The sequence below is a fragment of the Pteropus vampyrus genome, unplaced genomic scaffold (genome assembly GCF_000151845.1).
Source record: "Pteropus vampyrus isolate Shadow unplaced genomic scaffold, Pvam_2.0 Scaffold219, whole genome shotgun sequence".
NCBI classification, from domain to species: Eukaryota; Metazoa; Chordata; class Mammalia; order Chiroptera; family Pteropodidae; genus Pteropus; species Pteropus vampyrus.
In genome coordinates, this window is record NW_011889000.1 from 953174 (window position 1) to 967184 (window position 14011).

At 41.9% G+C, this 14011-nt stretch overlaps 1 protein-coding gene and 1 pseudogene across 3 annotated transcripts; both read right to left on the minus strand.

The window, feature by feature from the left end:
* Positions 1–429: 429 nt before the first annotated feature.
* NDUFB1 (NADH:ubiquinone oxidoreductase subunit B1) lies at positions 430–10907 on the minus strand. 3 transcript variants are annotated; one of them, XM_023538350.1, is made up of 4 exons: positions 7187–7338; positions 3291–3322; positions 1736–1880; positions 430–615 (listed from the first exon to the last, which is right to left on the minus strand). In XM_023538350.1, exons 1-4 carry the CDS (start codon positions 7321–7323, stop codon positions 579–581), a joined length of 351 nt encoding a protein of 116 aa, XP_023394118.1. In that variant the 5' UTR covers positions 7324–7338; the 3' UTR covers positions 430–578. The 3 variants fall into 3 exon arrangements, with proteins under 3 accessions (XP_023394118.1, XP_011371462.1, XP_011371461.1); XM_011373160.2 differs by lacking the exons at positions 3291–3322; positions 7187–7338 and adding an exon at positions 10799–10907; XM_011373159.2 differs by lacking the exon at positions 3291–3322 and having other exon boundaries at positions 7187–7341.
* On the minus strand, positions 2282–2411 carry LOC111747385 (annotated as a pseudogene).
* Positions 10908–14011: the final 3104 nt, after the last annotated feature.

The window sequence follows — 14011 nt, forward strand, 5'->3', positions numbered from 1 at the left end:
TAAAAATTGCATTGTCTTCCTAAGTTATAGGTTCTTCACATATTCTAGATTGATTTTTGTGTATGTTTTGTAAATATTTTCTCCCAGTCTATAGGTGCATTTTCATTTTAACTGTTTTTTGAAAAGTTTTTAATTTCTATAAAGTACAATTTCATGATTTTTAAAACTAGTCCATGCTTTATGTGTTACATTTAAGAAATCTTGCCAAAAGTCACTACAATTTTCAGCTATATGATTTTTAGCAAATAAAATCTTAGCATCATCCTTTTAAAGCTCCTTTTACGTACCTGGTTTGAAAAAATTTTTCTGAAAAATATCTGAGGAAAAAATTGGCTATGAGTTAATAGTACTGTGATCTAAAATGAGTAATAGAAAATTAAATGCTAATTGTAAATTTCACATTGGTGTACAAAATCAGGCACTCGATAATTATTTTTAAAGCTAGTGTTTATTACTTCAAATGTGCAAGATTACTTCAGCATTAAAAGATTCACTCTCCAAATTCTTCAAATTATATAATGTTTTTATTTTTGTCATAATTTTAAAAATGTGAACATTCTGTAATTCAACCACAGCTTTTACTTCCAGGTGACTTCTTCGTGGGGTCTCAATTCCCTGTGTAGAAAGAAAAAATTAAGGAAAGGAAAAAGTATAAATAAAACTTTTATGAGGGGATAAAAGGGAAAGTCAAAATAATATGAATTCAATATTTTATATTCTATTAAATTGATCCATTTAAAAAAATTTGTTAGATTCGACATATTCATTCTATTCTCTCGTGATTTCAAACTTTTATCATTTTTCAATTATATTTTTCCAGATTAAAGAACTGTAATTTCTCAGTTTATCCTCAAGTGAAAGCTATTTTCCTCTCAACAAGTTCATTTAATGTTGTCTAGGGGTCCCCAACCCCCAGTACCGGTCTGAGGCCTGTTAAGAACCAGGCCGCAAAGCAGGAGGTAAGTGAAGCTTCATCTGTATCTGCAGCTGCTCCCCAGCGCTAGAAGCACCTCAGCTCCACCTCAGATCATCAGGCATTAGGTTCTCATAGGAGCACCGGTCTCTGGTGCCAAAAAGTTTGGGGGACTGCTGGGCTACGTCCTTTCCAGTTCATTTGATCTTTCTTGAGATCCTTGACTGTGAACCTCCTCTACACTGACTGTGGCTGCTTGTGCCTTGAGCTTCCTCCCACCCAGCTGCACATCCAGTGGCAGACACTCTTGTCTTGCTAACTCTAACTCTCTGTGCCAGAGGAGCCATCCACATAGACACAATAGGACCAGGTGGCTACCAGTTGCCTTTTGATCACTCAACCACCATGCCTAAGGCTCTCAAACAGCACCAAGACAATACTAGTACCATTTATTTCAGCTACACCATGCCTTAAGTAAGACAGTATATGATAGTATATGTGAAAACTGTATCTAGAGTAGGATTTGGTGAGCTGGTTTAAAATATTGTTTCTACATTAAAATGCACCCTGAATTTTTTTTTTGGAAAGGGAATTTTCAAAGATATGAAGTAACCGGTTCATAAACTGAAGACCTGTTTACATTCCAAATGTAATCATACATTTTTATGCAAGGATTAAACAACAAACAAGCCTACAAAATAATATCACTTACATCTAAGTCCTTGGGGGGAAATTACCCCTTCTGTTTATTTTTGGCATATATGATATTAAGAATACTTCCAAAGCTGGCTAATTGCTGGTTTAAAAAATGCCCAAACTAACCTTTTAAATAACAAACTCTTGTTCCTGAAGGCAGTTAGCTTTTCATCGTTCTTTCCGTCTAGGTAACATCCGATGACAAATCCCATAGGGACAAGTACATGTACCCAGTGGTCACGTACAATCTGAATTAAGTTCATCGTGAATGCTAAAAAAAAAAAAAAAAAGTCATAAATATAACTGCCTTTGAAATATCTTTTAAACTGCATCTGAAACAGGAAGATAGCCTGAATATAGGAATAGATGTTAAAAGCATAAGCCTCTTTCGATTTGCTTGGCATCAGAATATAGTATACTACTTAAAATCTACTTGATGAAGATTATATAGGTGACAATAATTAGTAGAAAAATTACATTGTACTAAAATTAATTGATTACTTTTTCTTCCTGGTTCCATCAGTGATCTTATATGATATAGTGCAGAGAAATAGAGTATAAAAAATTCTACCTGCAAAAAAGCTGAGCATGCGTATACATGTAGTACTGACTTAAAACTTTTACATGTGTAAAATATTTTTAGAACCTCTCAGAATGCTAAAATAAATAGAGACTAATACTATTTTGCCAGAAGCAGAATTCTTTAGAAAAAGCTATAATTATTGAAAACTAAATTTTCAATTAGCAAAAATCTTGTCTTGGATAAACTTCACTGGCTATGATACTGCCACTGTGCAAAGCTGAAAACTAATTTTTGAAAGGAAATGAAAAGATTCAAGAGAAATTTTAAACAACAACCATATTAAATAATGTCACAGTAGATCTGAACGTCAATTAAATGACTCTAAAAAAGATAGGGAGAGAAGAGAACTTACTTTTATAGAATGACTACTAGATACCAGAGACATCGTACAGTCCTATAGATAATATGTAATAACTATTATCCTCATTATAGATAAGAAAACAGCTTAACCCAAATATATATTGAGTGCAGAACTGGAATTCAAACTCAGTTTCACTCCAAAGCTCTCGATGCCTTCTATTACATCCCAATGCCTAAGAGACCCCTCCCAGAATTGATATTTATGGTACTTAAGAGCCTTTACGTTCTAAGACTTTCCAAAAGGCAGAGGAGGAATAGAAGAACCAGAAGTCATAATGGAAAATAAATTTGCACTAATTCATAAAAACATAGCTGAATCGTCAGTTTTCTGTAAAAATTTGCACCTAGAGATGAAATTAAAATACATCCTCATGCACATGAATCTAAAATGAGTAAATCATATAGAATGGCTAAGAAGACTTATGATGAAACCCCGGAAAGAGAATAGTCACGTGAAGGGGATTCGTTCTGAGAAATGTGTTAGGCAATTTGGTCATTGTGCAAACGCCAGAGTGCACTTACACAAAAAGAGATGCTATAACCTACTACATACCTCGGCTCTACGGTATAGCCTATTAGGCTACAAACCCATACAGCATGTTACTGTACTGAATACTGTAGCAACTGTAACACAATAGTATCTGTGTATTTAAACATATCAGAACATAGATGTACAGTAAAACTAAGGTATAAAAGATTAAAAAAAAAATGGTACAGCTGTGTAGGGCACTTACTTACCACGAGTGGAGCTTGCAGGGCTGCAAGTGGCTCCGGGTGAGTCAGGGAGAGAGTGGTGAGTGTGTGCGAAGGTCTAGGACATTCCCTCACACTGTAGACTTAGAAACACTGTCCCACAAGTCCTCCCCCACTGCTCCCTTGGAAACATGGAGGAGAAACTGGCTGGGTGAGGTGTGGATCGCCATCACAGTGAGTGTGGGAGGGAGTGAGAGGTGGCTTGAGGACCAGCAGGAATGAGAAATCAAGATAGAGAGATAAAGGAACACAGGGCACTGTCACGGCCGTGTGGTTTTGGCTACTGCATGTTGGATTATGGAACTTCGTGGTACTCATAAAAAAAAAACGGGGGGTGTTAACACAGACAGGGTGTAGAACTGAGGACTGAACATTTTGACTTTGGAAATTTGTTTTTGGTTCTACTGACCCTATCTGGCATAACTCTCTCTGGCATTGAATCAAAAGAAGAAATAAAACTTATCTATGCTTTACTTCATTAAAACCTGGTATTTCCAAAGTATAGGGACAGGCTGGCTCCACACTAACACAGAAAGCTTTAATAAAGTGGCAGTGGCACTCGATACTTGTTCAGGTAGCTCCTGTGGACCTCTGTCCTTGCCCAGGGTCTTAGGTCCTCAACAAAGAATTCACAGCAATGTGCCCTGGACACCGTCAAGCGAGACCTGGGCGGGCTGCAGTGCCCTCTGAGTACGTAGCGCAGAGGGACAGGCTACTCTGTGCAGGAACAGGTCAGTGGCTGACTAGCTGGGATGTGACCTGTGCACTCAAAATTGAGGTGCTGGGAGTGAGGGAATCTATTGCAAAGCCCCACAGATACTGCTCCTGTCAGAGAAAAAAAAATTTCTCCTAAAGCACATATCCTTCCTACAGGGTATTCCATAATCTTACAGGAAATTCAGCTCCATTATAATCTTATGGGATCACCATCATATATGTGGTCTGTCGCTGACCGAAATGTCATTATGCAGCACGTGACTGTACATTACTGCCCATAAAAGTACTCAGCACTTATACTCATCTCTAAAGGCACTGGGTTAGGAAATGGCCATGAAGTTAAAAATTGCACAATTACAGGCAGATCTCGACGATATTGAGGGTTTGATTCCAGACCAGACAATAAAGTGAGTGTCTCATTAAAGTGAGTCATAATCTTTTTGCTAGTAGAGGGTCTAAGTCTCCATTTTGTAAACAAAATGCAACATCTGTGAAGCATAATAAAATGAAGTGCAATAAAACGAGGTATGCCTGCACTATGTATTGTCTTTCATAAAGCGTAATATTTACACATGGCAGGTTCCAGTCTGAATATCATTGATCTGGAAAGTTATGATGCAATTAAATAAGATGTTTAAAATACAAAATTTACAATTTAGTCTTAATTTTAAGTTTTAGTCTACTGTCTACAGCTGGAATTCTCAAACTTGACTGCACATCAAAATCGCCTGGGGAGTCTTTTTGAAAACAGGGACTCCTTGGCCCTACTTCTGGAGTGGAGCTGGAAAAATCTGTATAGGTGAAAGAACTCAGATGATTTGTTGCAAATAGTTCTTGGACATACAAATGAAAATGTAACTACTATCCTATTTCCTAGAAGTTGGAGGTTCTCTTAGCATTGTTTGCATTGAGATCCTTAAGTGCTTTTTGATAAACACTTAGGTACTTTTTGTGATTCTGACCAATGCCCACCAAGTTAGTCACCTGTTTTATAAACTTAAACCAGTCAAGTATGGGAATAACAATGTGTGCCTTAATCAAATAGGTTATGTAACTTTGAAAGCATTAAACTGCAAAATACTAGACAACATAGATCTCTGTAGAAGTCCAGTGGTCATCTATTATTTCACCTGTCTTTATTAGGGCCCTTAAATTTCTTAACAGGTGTCAAGTCTAACCCTCAGTACAGAGGTAAGATATTGTTTATATTTAACAAAAAAGTACTTGCTAACTCTCAGCTCAAAATTGTTTTAAGTCTGTGGCTACCTGTGGGCTATAAGCCATTCATTATTAGCATTCTTCCAACAGAGCCAGAAGCTGATTTTGTTTGACTCGACTCTGCACAGAAGAGATCAGACATGTCCTTGAGGCTCTTGCTGCCTACAGGTCTCACAGAGACTACAGGTAAAGACAGCGGGACAGATAGATAAAAAGGATTCTGTATATTCAGAATCCAGAGTCAGATTCAACCACCATGAAGGAAGCCTGATTCTGTCCCCAACAGGTAAATGACAAATATTAGTCTTAGAGGCGTTTCATATTACAACTGTCCAATCTATTTATTCAATGGACTTTGGGAACAGTGGCACTGAACATAATTTATCCTGTACATTTCACTATAAGCAATAACCAGGGAGGATGATGATTTAAGAACTGAGCTAGAATGAATCCCCGGAGAATGGCTAGAAGGAGAAGCATAGATAGGTTTTCAGGCTCTTGGTCATGGGCCCAAGAGCATAAGGGATGGGTAAAGGGCAGTGAGGACCTGGGACAGCCTCCATTAAGACAAGCCTAGGTTTGAAGAGTGATATCCACAGGAGTGCCCATGAGGGCACTGTACATCTTAGTGTCTTCTTTATATGAGAACTCTCAAGAAAAATTTTATCTTTACTTCAGAACTGGGAGTAGCTACAGCATTACTGGGAAAATTTTTTTATCTTGCGGACTCAAGGAATCACATAACTGATCAAGTTTTGTTGCCTACCTCTAGAAAGAGCTGACTTCTAAAGCACTCTCTGTAAGACAATGCTTTTCATAATCACCAACTCGTAATCCTCTGAGTACTACACAACTATTAACTAACAGAATGTCCCCCAATGCAGTACATATTTTTTTCAGATGAGGAAATTCAGGGATAATCAACTTGCCTAAGGTCACAGATGACGTAACTGGCAGAGCTGGGATTTATAGTTAGGCAGTCTGGCTCCGGGTCCAAGCTCTTTATTTCGTGCTTTACTGTCTCTTACAGTAAGTACAGGGGTAAATATTTATGTTAACCTCACTTCTGGCTTTATCTTATTTTCCCCAATGCGTATTATTTTCTTCAACCCAATTTTTTCTGCTTAACTTCTAAAAAGGAAACGATCTCGTGTGTATTTTTGTAAGTCACTCCGAATTCAAGTTGGAAAAATATAGATGACTAGACGTATATATAAAATAAGTATGTGTTTACATATAATACATATATTTATATATACACTTATATGTTCACACACACACATATACACATATATTCTCTAACTGGTCCCCACAGCATTTTATACGTATTGATCAAAAAGTGTGGATTTAATCTATGGAAACAAGTACTGGATGCATGAAGGAAACTAAACTCCTTGAAGTCTGGAACCATGTCTTAAATAACATATATACTGCCAAAAAACCAAGCACAATTTAAACATTACGTTTTTACGAAGTGCACATTTTGTGGATTGGCAGGCTCAAGAGGGTTCGAGATTTAAAAGAGAGAGGTCAGTTTGGCTTCCAATCCTGAGTAAAGAAGAAGACGCAGTGCTGGAATTTGGATGAATCTAAGATGCTCCTTCCCTGCTTCGGCCTAGGAGTGTGACCCGGTCGGTTTCCTTTCCCGTCCGTCCGGCGGCGGTCACTGGGTGATCGCTAAAGATGTTTTCCAGTTATCAGAGCCTCAGAGTACCTTTTCTAAAAGCTGCCAGAAGGGAAACGGTCCGCCTGAATAAACCCACTTCCCTTTCCTTTTCCTGGCTCCTTCGCTCAGAAGCCCCTGGAGGCCGACCGCTCCAGCCCCGGGGAGGCCCAGACCACCCCAGACCACACACTCCACCGCCTATGGCTTCCCTAGAGGTGCACTCTCCCGCCTGCACCACAGTGACCCGCAGCGCCTCAGCCGCCTTGGACCCCGGACCCACCTGCGGTCTCGGTGCCAACGACGACCCACGACCAAGGGCAACGGCGAGCCCAGCCTCCAGCGCCGGCGGAAGCCTGGGTCTCGGGACCTGCCATTCACAGCGCCCGCAGGAAGAGAGGGGTGGCACAGGAAGACCATACCTCTTCTTCTTCTTAATATTTGACTTTTCTCACATTTACCTTAGATTTCAAACATTGTAAGTCATTTTAAAATAAAATTTAGGCCCTAGGTGACGAGATTTGTTGATGTATGCTCCATCTCCTTCCTACAACCTCGTCCCGACCCCCCCCTCAAGATGGTATCGCCTGGGGTCTTCCCCGCCTCAGCGGATCGCCTCCAGTTTCAAAATGGCGACCGCCACTGCGGGGCTTCTGCTGCCTGTTCGTCACGGCCGCTGCTGAGCGAACGCCAGCTTTTCTCGCTCTTGAACTTGGCTGGACTCGACTAGGGGTTGGGAAGGGCAGTGGACGGCGTTGGGGGAGGATTGACGAGGCAAGTGAAGGCGGAAGAAAGGAGCGAGCCTTTGGTTGGGGGAGGGGGCGTCCTCGGCCCTCTGGGAGAGTCTGGCTCCAACTCCCAGCCAGTCTCCGCTCGGATGTGCTCCTGGGGTTTCGGTTCCGACTACCCTGGTCGTTCGTGGCAGAAGTGCTCAGCGAGGGGAAGAGAAGCGATTTCTCCTTGGGTCTAAAGCCCGCGCGGTCTTTTGTGGCCGTCCGTACGATTCCCTTCCATACTCTTCCCTCCGGTTTGCTGTCTTCCTCAGCCCTTCCAGGCTCTCGGCGCTGGAGGGGTTAATCCAACGCTAGCTTTGGTTCCTTAGCTTCGGCTGCTGTGTTTCCAGCTTCCTTGCTCGGGGTTTTGCCGCTGTCTCAGGTTGAGAGACCACGAGGCTGCTAAGCACTGGCAACAAAGTATGCGTCCTTTTCCGTTAATCGACTCGACCCTCTGCGTCTCGAGGGCGCTTGCACCATCACTGTGTTTTACGTGCTGTTCAGTAAACCGGAGGTCAGACTAGCCATAACCCCAGCAAGTCTGGCCTTCTGTGACCTGGCGAACCTGAATTACCAATTGCCCATCCCTTAATATTTTACTTTATAACCCCTTTTATCCTGTTAGGAAACCGCTGCTCTCCCGGAAGAGACTCTGCACTCAGTGAGCTGGAGGGCCAACCCAGAATTCTTCCCTTTTCCCTTGGATTTTGCATAGTTCCCTTTAGTTATCATTAATATATACAAAGTCATTACTGAGAGAGCAAGTAACTATGATAGATAATTGAGACGAAGTAGTATGGGTTAGAATCATTGCCCTGAAGGAATTTGAGGTGTAGTTAGGATTCATTTCCTTCTTTCAGTGCACATTTATTTTGCTTTGAGTACTGTGCTCGGTTGGTATCGGTGATAAAAAGATGATCACTTTTACTCTTCGCCTATACGTTCCACATCTCTTCAACAAATACGCTTTGTGTCTAGTGTGTGCTAGGTGAAAATGAGGAACCGCTTGAGGCCACCGAAAAGCATTATTAAGGGATAAATGTTTGAGCTGGGTCATGAAGGTTCAAAAGCAATTTACTAGGTTCAAGTGAAGGTCATTCCTGGGTGGAGTACAGGGATGCAGAGACTTGAGAAATTTTGGCATACTTAGGGAGAATGGGAAAATAAATTTGCTTGAGCATGCAATGTAAGGGTGAAGCAAGAGGGAGATTGACTTCCAACTAAGGAATTTAGATTTTATTCAGTTGTTAGCAGGAAGCCAGTGAATACCTTGCACAGGAAGAGGCATGAGTCTATTTGTTTTGTTTATTTATTTATTTTTAGGATGACAGCTGTATGGAGGATCAACTTGCAACAGGAAAACTAGATGAGAGGAAATTGCAGTCAGGTAAGGTAATGAGTGCCTCAATTGAAGTATAGTAAAGGATGTCAGAGAGACATTTCTGAAATGTCAAATAGGATTCAAGTGGTGGCAGCCAATTTGGTGGTAAGAGAGTCGTGACCCCAGAGTTTTTAGTCTAGGAGACTGCATGGTTGGTGATACCATTAAAATCAAGCCTAAGATGTACATGAAAATAGAATGGTGCCAACGGTGCTCTGCAGTCCGAAGCATTCATTTTCGAATCTAGACCTGTGGTGCTATTACAGTAGCCAGGGCTACATGTAGCTCTTGAGCACTTGAAATTGTGGTTAGATCAAATCGCCTTGTGCTGTAAATATGAAATACATGGACAGCCTCCATTAAGACAAGCCTAGGTTTGAAGAGTGATATCCACAGGAGTGCCCATGAGGGCACTGTACATCTTAGTGTCTTCTTTATATGAGAACTCTCAAGAAAAATTTTATCTTTACTTCAGAACTGGGAGTAGCTACAGCATTACTGGGAAAATTTTTTTATCTTGCGGACTCAAGGAATCACATAACTGATCAAGTTTTGTTGCCTACCTCTAGAAAGAGCTGACTTCTAAAGCATTCTCTGTAAGACAATGCTTTTCATAATCACCAACTCGTAATCCTCTGAGTACTACACAACTATTAACTAACAGAATGTCCCCCAATGCAGTACATATTTTTTTCAGATGAGGAAATTCAGGGACAATCAACTTGCCTAAGGTCACAGATGACGTAACTGGCAGAGCTGGGATTTATAGTCAGGCAGTCTGGCTCCGGGTCCAAGCTCTTTATTTCGTGCTTTACTGTCTCTTACAGTAAGTACAGGGGTAAATATTTATGTTAACCTCACTTCTGGCTTTATCTTATTTTCCCCAATGCGTATTATTTTCTTCAACCCAATTTTTTCTGCTTAACTTCTAAAAAGGAAACGATCTCGTGTGTATTTTTGTAAGTCACTCCGAATTCAAGTTGGAAAAATATAGATGACTAGACATATATATAAAATAAGTATGTGTTTACATATAATACATATATTTATATATACACTTATATGTTCACACACACATATACACATATATTCTCTAACTGGTCCCCACAGCATTTTATATGTATTGATCAAAAAGTGTGGATTTAATCTATGGAAACAAGTACTGGATACATGAAGGAAACTAAACTCCTTGAAGTCTGGAACCATGTCTTAAATAACATATATACTGCCAAAAAACCAAGCACAATTTAAACATTACGTTTTTACGAAGTGCACATTTTGTGGATTGGTAGGCTCAAGAGGGTTCGAGATTTAAGAGAGAGAGGTCAGTTTGGCTTCCAATCCTGAGTAAAGAAGAAGACGCAGTGCTGGAATTTGGATGAATCTAAGATGCTCCTTCCCTGCTTCGGCCTAGGAGTGTGACCCGGTCGGTTTCCTTTCCCGTCCGACCGGCGGCGGTCACTGGGTGATCGCTAAAGATGTTTTCCAGTTATCAGAGCCTCAGAGTACCTTTTCTAAAAGCTGCCAGAAGGGAAACGGTCCGCCTGAATAAACCCACTTCCCTTTCCTTTTCCTGGCTCCTTCGCTCAGAAGCCCCTGGAGGCCGACCGCTCCAGCCCCGGGGAGGCCCAGACCACCCCAGACCACACACTCCACCGCCTATGGCTTCCCTAGAGGTGCACTCTCCCGCCTGCACCACAGTGACCCGCAGCGCCTCAGCCGCCTTGGACCCCGGACCCACCTGCGGTCTCGGTGCCAACGACGACCCACGACCAAGGGCAACGGCGAGCCCAGCCTCCAGCGCCGGCGGAAGCCTGGGTCTCGGGACCTGCCATTCACAGCGCCCGCAGGAAGAGAGGGGTGGCACAGGAAGACCATACCTCTTCTTCTTTTCAATATTTGACTTTTCTCACATTTACCTTAGATTTCAAACATTGTAAGTCATTTTAAAATAAAATTTAGGCCCTAGGTGACGAGATTTGTTGATGTATGCTCCATCTCCTTCCTACAACCTCGTCCCGACCCCCCCCTCAAGATGGTATCGCCTGGGGTCTTCCCCGCCTCAGCGGATCGCCTCCAGTTTCAAAATGGCGACCGCCACTGCGGGGCTTCTGCTGCCTGTTCGTCACGGCCGCTGCTGAGCGAACGCCAGCTTTTCTCGCTCTTGAACTTGGCTGGACTCGACTAGGGGTTGGGAAGGGCAGTGGACGGCGTTGGGGGAGGATTGACGAGGCAAGTGAAGGCGGAAGAAAGGAGCGAGCCTTTGGTTGGGGGAGGGGGCGTCCTCGGCCCTCTGGGAGAGTCTGGCTCCAACTCCCAGCCAGTCTCCGCTCGGATGTGCTCCTGGGGTTTCGGTTCCGACTACCCTGGTCGTTCGTGGCAGAAGTGCTCAGCGAGGGGAAGAGAAGCGATTTCTCCTTGGGTCTAAAGCCCGCGCGGTCTTTTGTGGCCGTCCGTACGATTCCCTTCCATACTCTTCCCTCCGGTTTGCTGTCTTCCTCAGCCCTTCCAGGCTCTCGGCGCTGGAGGGGTTAATCCAACGCTAGCTTTGGTTCCTTAGCTTCGGCTGCTGTGTTTCCAGCTTCCTTGCTCGGGGTTTTGCCGCTGTCTCAGGTTGAGAGACCACGAGGCTGCTAAGCACTGGCAACAAAGTATGCGTCCTTTTCCGTTAATCGACTCGACCCTCTGCGTCTCGAGGGCGCTTGCACCATCACTGTGTTTTACGTGCTGTTCAGTAAACCGGAGGTCAGACTAGCCATAACCCCAGCAAGTCTGGCCTTCTGTGACCTGGCGAACCTGAATTACCAATTGCCCATCCCTTAATATTTTACTTTATAACCCCTTTTATCCTGTTAGGAAACCGCTGCTCTCCCGGAAGAGACTCTGCACTCAGTGAGCTGGAGGGCCAACCCAGAATTCTTCCCTTTTCCCTTGGATTTTGCATAGTTCCCTTTAGTTATCATTAATATATACAAAGTCATTACTGAGAGAGCAAGTAACTATGATAGATAATTGAGACGAAGTAGTATGGGTTAGAATCATTGCCCTGAAGGAATTTGAGGTGTAGTTAGGATTCATTTCCTTCTTTCAGTGCACATTTATTTTGCTTTGAGTACTGTGCTCGGTTGGTATCGGTGATAAAAAGATGATCACTTTTACTCTTCGCCTATACGTTCCACATCTCTTCAACAAATACGCTTTGTGTCTAGTGTGTGCTAGGTGAAAATGAGGAACCGCTTGAGGCCACCGAAAAGCATTATTAAGGAATAAATGTTTGAGCTGGGTCATGAAGGTTCAAAAGCAATTTACTAGGTTCAAGTGAAAGTCATTCCTGGGTGGAGTACAGGGATGCAGAGACTTGAGAAATTTTGGCATACTTAGGGAGAATGGGAAAATAAATTTGCTTGAGCATGCAATGTAAGGGTGAAGCAAGAGGGAGATTGACTTCCAACTAAGGAATTTAGATTTTATTCAGTTGTTAGCAGGAAGCCAGTGAATACCTTGCACAGGAAGAGGCATGAGTCTATTTGTTTTGTTTATTTATTTATTTTTAGGATGACAGCTGTATGGAGGATCAACTTGCAACAGGAAAACTAGATGAGAGGAAATTGCAGTCAGGTAAGGTAATGAGTGCCTCAATTGAAGTATAGTAAAGGATGTCAGAGAGACATTTCTGAAATGTCAAATAGGATTCAAGTGGTGGCAGCCAATTTGGTGGTAAGAGAGTCGTGACCCCAGAGTTTTTAGTCTAGGAGACTGCATGGTTGGTGATACCATTAAAATCAAGCCTAAGATGTACATGAAAATAGAATGGTGCCAACGGTGCTCTGCAGTCCGAAGCATTCATTTTCGAATCTAGACCTGTGGTGCTATTACAGTAGCCAGGGCTACATGTAGCTCTTGAGCACTTGAAATTGTGGTTAGATCAAATCGCCTTGTGCTGTAAATATGAAATACATGGTGGATTTCAAAGACTCAGTACAAAAAAAACAATGTAAACTATCTCAATTTTTTAATAATGATTACATGTCAAAATGATATTTCAGATATATTGGGTTAAATAAAATATGTTAAAATTAATTTCACCTGGAAAACTTTTCAGTGTGGCTGTGAAAAACTTTTAAAGTACATTTGTTGCTTGCATAATATTTTTGTTGGACTAGATTATCGTAGTCTAGACCGATGATAGAGGAATTAGTATAGAGGTGGAATTTGAGCTGGGTCTTGAGATGATCGTGAACAGTGATGTCAGGGCAGCTTGCTGGCACCCTCCATTGCCAGTGAAGGCATTCAGGTTTTTGTTTTTTGTTTTTTCAAGCAGTAGGAAGCCTTCAGAGATTTCTGAGCAGGGGATAATATGTGCAGGGGTATTTCTGAAATTAATCTGGCAGGAATGTTTAGGTTGAGATGAAAGGGAAAAAGGCTGGAAGCAGAAGCAGAGAAACCCAAATGTAAGGTAATGAGGCCCTGCATTAAGGTACTGGCAGTATGAACGGAAAGGGAATAATATACGTACAAGGCATGCTGAGGGAAAACTAATCAGGACTCGGAAACAGACTGTTCAGGAAGAAGTAAAGGAAGGAATCGAATGTGTAGAGTTTCATCCTTGGTTGCTTAGATAACAGCTAATGAATTCATGTCATAGAGTTATAAAAAGTACATTTGGGGCTAAAGAAATTTAGTCTTAAAATAGAACCAGCAAAATCGAAAGGAGGAAGTGGTCTGCTAAATACTCTCCCTTTTTATTCTTCTGCTTTCTGTATCTTCTTATCTATTCAATCATACACACCAGCCAATTTTCTTAAAATACAGAATTACCCGTATCGTGTCATCTTCTTCCTTGATAATTGATCTTAAAATGTTTCTTTGTTGCCTGTAGAACTAGTTCCAAAGTTTCCAAGGCCTTTCGTTACCTGGCCCTTTTCTATTCATGTGCCTGGGTAGTTTTTTCACT